General features: G+C 36.0%; 1 protein-coding gene across 1 annotated transcript; it reads right to left on the reverse strand.

Moving 5' to 3' along the window:
* Window positions 1–480: 480 nt before the first annotated feature.
* On the reverse strand, window positions 481–4,500 carry LOC121750348 (probable protein phosphatase 2C 8). The gene is made up of 10 exons (XM_042144869.1): window positions 4,176–4,500; window positions 3,897–4,005; window positions 3,728–3,764; window positions 3,594–3,638; window positions 3,132–3,184; window positions 2,265–2,426; window positions 1,724–1,807; window positions 1,173–1,262; window positions 1,005–1,052; window positions 481–764 (listed from the first exon to the last, which is right to left on the reverse strand). The coding sequence occupies exons 1-10, from the start codon at window positions 4,445–4,447 to the stop codon at window positions 654–656; spliced, it is 1,011 nt and encodes a 336-aa protein (XP_042000803.1). The 5' UTR covers window positions 4,448–4,500; the 3' UTR covers window positions 481–653.
* Window positions 4,501–4,703: the final 203 nt, after the last annotated feature.

The following is a 4,703-nucleotide window of genomic DNA, read 5'->3' on the forward strand; positions in this document are numbered from 1 at the left end:
GTCGAACTAAACATTATTTTCGTTTTTTTGGTAGAGATTAATACTCTCGTTTTTTTTTCAAATCAATTCCTTAATTATACTACTCCATTATATTTTGACTGAAGGGCCATTTTATCTCTTCAATCTAAAAATTTGTATGTATGTTTTGATAAGATTGAGTATTTTATAAATTACAAGATTTAAATGAGTATTATTCATATATTAACATTATTAAAGTCATTTGTGTTCCACTATTTCATTTTATGTATTTTAGTGACTACTGTTGCTTCTTTAAATTAATTTTTCTTTTTGAAAAAATTTGGAATTATTTTATGTTATGTCCTAAACCTCTTCTCCTGTGAGAAAATTGACATGCTCCATCATCCATCTATACTTTCTCTGATACAACCAAAAAATAAAATCAGAAAGTGAATATACCCTAACAAACCATTTTCACAGAAAATCAACAACAAAAAAGCCATAAAGCCTGGAACTTGAGAGTTCTCAACCAAAAATAGTTAATAAATCATCTCAAAATTGAATATAGTTAACCAAAAGACATCTTGAGCACATCAAACTTAGAGCCCTCACTCTCAGTAACACAGAAAGGTAAAACAACAGAAAGAGAGGTTCCACTGAGCCTGGCCACTGAAGCCCGAAATAGAGTTGGTTCGCTACCGATGTCTGAATACAATGACAATTGCAGTGCAGTTATCCTTACACAAGCGTTCCCGGACAGCTTCTCGGACAAGCCGGCGGCTCACGGCTGTGACTGATAAACCTTCCTGTCAATAGATGATACGTATACTATTAGGGGGTGTTTACTTTGGATGATAGTTTAGATAAATAAACATAATATAAGCTAATCCATCACATACTATAATAAATTTCGAGCATTTTAAGCTTTGTCGATCATCTAATCCTCCAAATAGTCAGTCATAATAAAACGTCCCCTTAAAACTTTTGTAAGCTATTCTTATCTACCAATTCTCATACATTCTCAGTAAGCATAGAGCAAAACGAACCTTTAACAGCTTATGAACAAAGTCAACAGCATCGCCCGCTCCAAAGACCTAGAAGTTGGATAAAAAATCATTCACGTGGTCCATATTCAGGAAAACTTAAGGCAAATGAATTGAGATCTCTGTGAAATAATGCAGATAATGAAATAGTTCACAGAGATGGAGATATACCCCCCACAAGCCATCACAGCCAAGAATCATAAAGTAGTCTCTCTCTGTAAGGTCATATGAATGAACATCAGGGATTGCGGAAACGCCTACCTGAAAAAAAATTTATTTTGTCCGTTTAGACAAGAATAGAAAGTATGCTAGAACTTCAAGATGTATGCAATGCTCTAAAGTATATTAACAAACTCAGAAATGTGACCTGGTAAATTTTATTCCTCCAACACACAACACACAAAGCAAATGACAAGGAAATTAGAATAATGCGTATATGTTCTGAGGATGTTGGACATCTACTTATTTGGTCTTAATCGATGTATAAATTGGCACATGTGTGCAATTTTCATCCAAAACATGCAGGAATGAATGTCCTCCCTGGCAGCCCTATGAGGTAAAGTAACTTGACTACCAGATGGAGTTTCCTACCCCCATTGAGAGTTATAAAGATGAAAAGTGAAGTTAAAACATAAAAGTGAAAGACATGCTAAGTTGCATGTTAAAGACAACATGACATGACAAAAATGATGTTGGAAAGAGCAAGAAGATAAAAACAGAACCTTCTTGAATTGCCTATCTCCAAAGGCTCTAGAAACTACAAGACGCCCCTGCAATCGTCCATTTGAATCGATAGATCCACCAGCCTATTCATGTAAATATATTCAGCAGTGTACTTATTCATCCAAGTAGAAAGAGCAAGGAAGGACAAGTTAGGTAGCCACACTCAGAACATTCCAGCAAATTAAAATTTATATAACATATGTATACACAACTTGAGAACAACAATGAGGCATAATGGGACTAAAAAGTAATAGGGAGAAACTTAAAAATGGACAAATAATTTCAGAATCCCAGTTATCAGGGAAGTTGTTCAGTTCCAATAAAATAGTGAGCCACACAAGTTCGCCTGCCTCAATATAAAGGTCATCAAATCTTGTAATGTGCATTATGTGTGTTCGTGTAGCTGTGTAACATTCACTAGAAAATAGTCCACCAATAAAGGGCCAAAACGAGTGCAGAAAATGAAACGGCTCTATTAACATGGAATAAAGGGAGTACAATAATGGTGAGTATATCTTATCCTAGCACCCCAAAGCAAACCTTCTGAATCCGTGCTCTCTCTTGTGGATATATGGCTTTGTGTTCTCGAGTCAAAACAATAGCCTTTAGTGGATTTGATCCGTCCAAACAACTCTGTGAGCCATCTACAACAGATGATCTTGCTACTACTGCCTTTGCATCACCAATATTTGCAACAAACACCTAAAAACAAAATCATTACAGATTCAGAGAAGAAAAATAAAGGGAATTAGTTAGACAAATGGTGCATTCCCAGCCAAATGTTGGTGCAAACTATTATTTCTAATAAAAAAAATAGACATTCATCACCTGAACTATCGCAACACAACTAATCAGTATCTGAAATTAACATGAAACTGTCCTATAAATGGACATAGTTTTTTAAAGAATTGTTAAAAAATGCCTTATGGTTGGTGGAAAGATTTATTCTGTTGTTCCACTTTTCATTCAATGAAAAACTTGGAAGTTGGATGAATAGATTTATTTTGTTCCTCCTCTTTTCGTCCAATGCCAAATTTAGATGCATAGTTCTTATATGCACCATAATGGGAAGTCATTAAAAAAACCTCATTGATTTCATTGAAAAGCACTTAATGCTAAGTGCTAAGGAACAAGAATATGAGGCAAAAAATGAATTACCAAGCTGAACTGTGATTCTTACAACATTCAAATAAATTCTCTCCACTTGCATATTCTGTTTATAATTGATTCAAATATTGTTCCTTTGCTCAATCCAGTTGCACACAAGGGATCACAAATAAACAACCAGCTCCTAACTATATCGACCAATGCCAAGAACGCCAAATACTTCATATTCAAGCTACATCTTATCCTATTGATATTGTTTTAACATATATTGCATAGCACATTTAGTAAAGGAAAACTTACTGTTTGTCCCAATACCCAAACACATACAGCTGTGGCACCATCTTGCCATCCCCCTATCAACAAGCCAAAGTGAAACGCATATAAAGATACTTGACTAAAACAAAACACAAAAAATGATATCCACATCCACAATTTCACACGTCAGGTTCGCACGGATGAGAGGAATCATTTGGATCCATGGTGAAATCTTGTCAGAGAAGAAAAATATAAGGGTAACCCCTTGGATCCTTGGTCAAAATTTTGTAAGTGAAGAAAAATATAGGGATAAACTCGCATTTTACCAGCGATTCAATCTATTGAAATGCATCAAGCACCATACCTTCAAATTTTGAATTTATCAAATAGTAAAAAGCCTGCTAGAAATAGTGACATGCATTACATCAACATAAGCATTACTGCGCCATTCATTTTTCATTTTAGTAGCAGCGAGGGAAACGAAGAACAAACAAAAAATATGGAAACCTGCAACACTTTCCTGAAGTAGAGCCTCATCCATCTTCCTAAATCCTACCCAAAGAAGAAACATGTCATCCAGTCAACATCTTGAATCACACTTACAAAAGGTAGATGAGCAAGAGAAGTTAAAAGAGGCATACCATTTAGTATAGCCTTCTTCGCAGTCTTAACATCCAGCTGAAGTTTCACAAGAACAAGAGAGTAGCATTATTAATAAGAAAATACCCAAAAAAGGTTGAACAGAAATCCAGTATTATCAGGAGAAAACTCAAAATTGGAACAATCAACTGAATGCATAGATAGACAGACCAACTCACGTGGTAAGCCTGCTGAAAGCACACTCTTGTGCAAATGCTTCTGCGCATACTCCGCAGCTAGCCGGCCTCCATGTCCATCATAAATTGCAAAATGCGCACATCTATTATAGCATAAGAGATTCAGAAGAAAGAAAAACAAAATTGAATAAAGTAAACAAAAAAGCAATTGAATTTAACAATAGAATGATAATCAAATTAAGAGAATATTAGTAACACGAACAGATACGAACAGCTGCAATTGGGGGAAATGGAAAATTAATGATCAAGGAACCTCAAATTTCCCGGGGAATCGGAGGAGGCGTCTTCGAGTACCAGCCAAGCATCTTCCATGGAGTGGCGCAACCCTTTGTCTTCAGCTGCACCGGCCTCTAACGCGAATAAAGCCTTGGTTGTACTGGAAGCAGCGATGGTAGCACTCTGAGTCTCGGATTGTTCCTCCGGTTTCAACCTTTTGTTTTCTGGTGAGGAGTTGGAGACGCGAAGCACGTTCGGGCGTTTGAGCGCTGCCATTGCGGCGGCGGAATTGGATTCTGGTGTCGCCATTTCCGGGATGGAATCGATTGAAAAGGGCCCCACAAATATTCTCTCTGCTTTATATTATTCTCTCTGCTTTATATTATTGTTATTAACTCTTGGACTCATAATTATTTAGGGGTAGTTACATGTTTCACGAAAAATATTTTAGCTTTCTTTCAATTTAGTATAAAAAGTATTAAGTTTACGTATTATATGCAAAAGATTTATCAAGTATTTCAAAATAATACATTCAGCTAAGTCTCCACTAACACCGTTACTTCAA

Source organism: Salvia splendens, chromosome 10, assembly GCF_004379255.2.
Source record: "Salvia splendens isolate huo1 chromosome 10, SspV2, whole genome shotgun sequence".
NCBI lineage: Eukaryota > Viridiplantae > Streptophyta > Magnoliopsida > Lamiales > Lamiaceae > Salvia > Salvia splendens.

Coding starts and splice junctions, on each gene's coding strand:
- LOC121750348 (XM_042144869.1), bottom strand. CDS start 4,447: ATGGCGACACCAGAATCCAATTCCGCCGCCGCAATGGCAGCGCTCAAA. Junction 3,185..3,593: donor ACTTCAGGAAAGTGTTGCAG/GTTTCCATATTT, acceptor GCTTGTTGATAG/GGGGATGGCAAGATGGTGCC. Junction 1,808..2,264: donor AGAGAGCACGGATTCAGAAG/GTTTGCTTTGGG, acceptor TTACATGAATAG/GCTGGTGGATCTATCGATTC.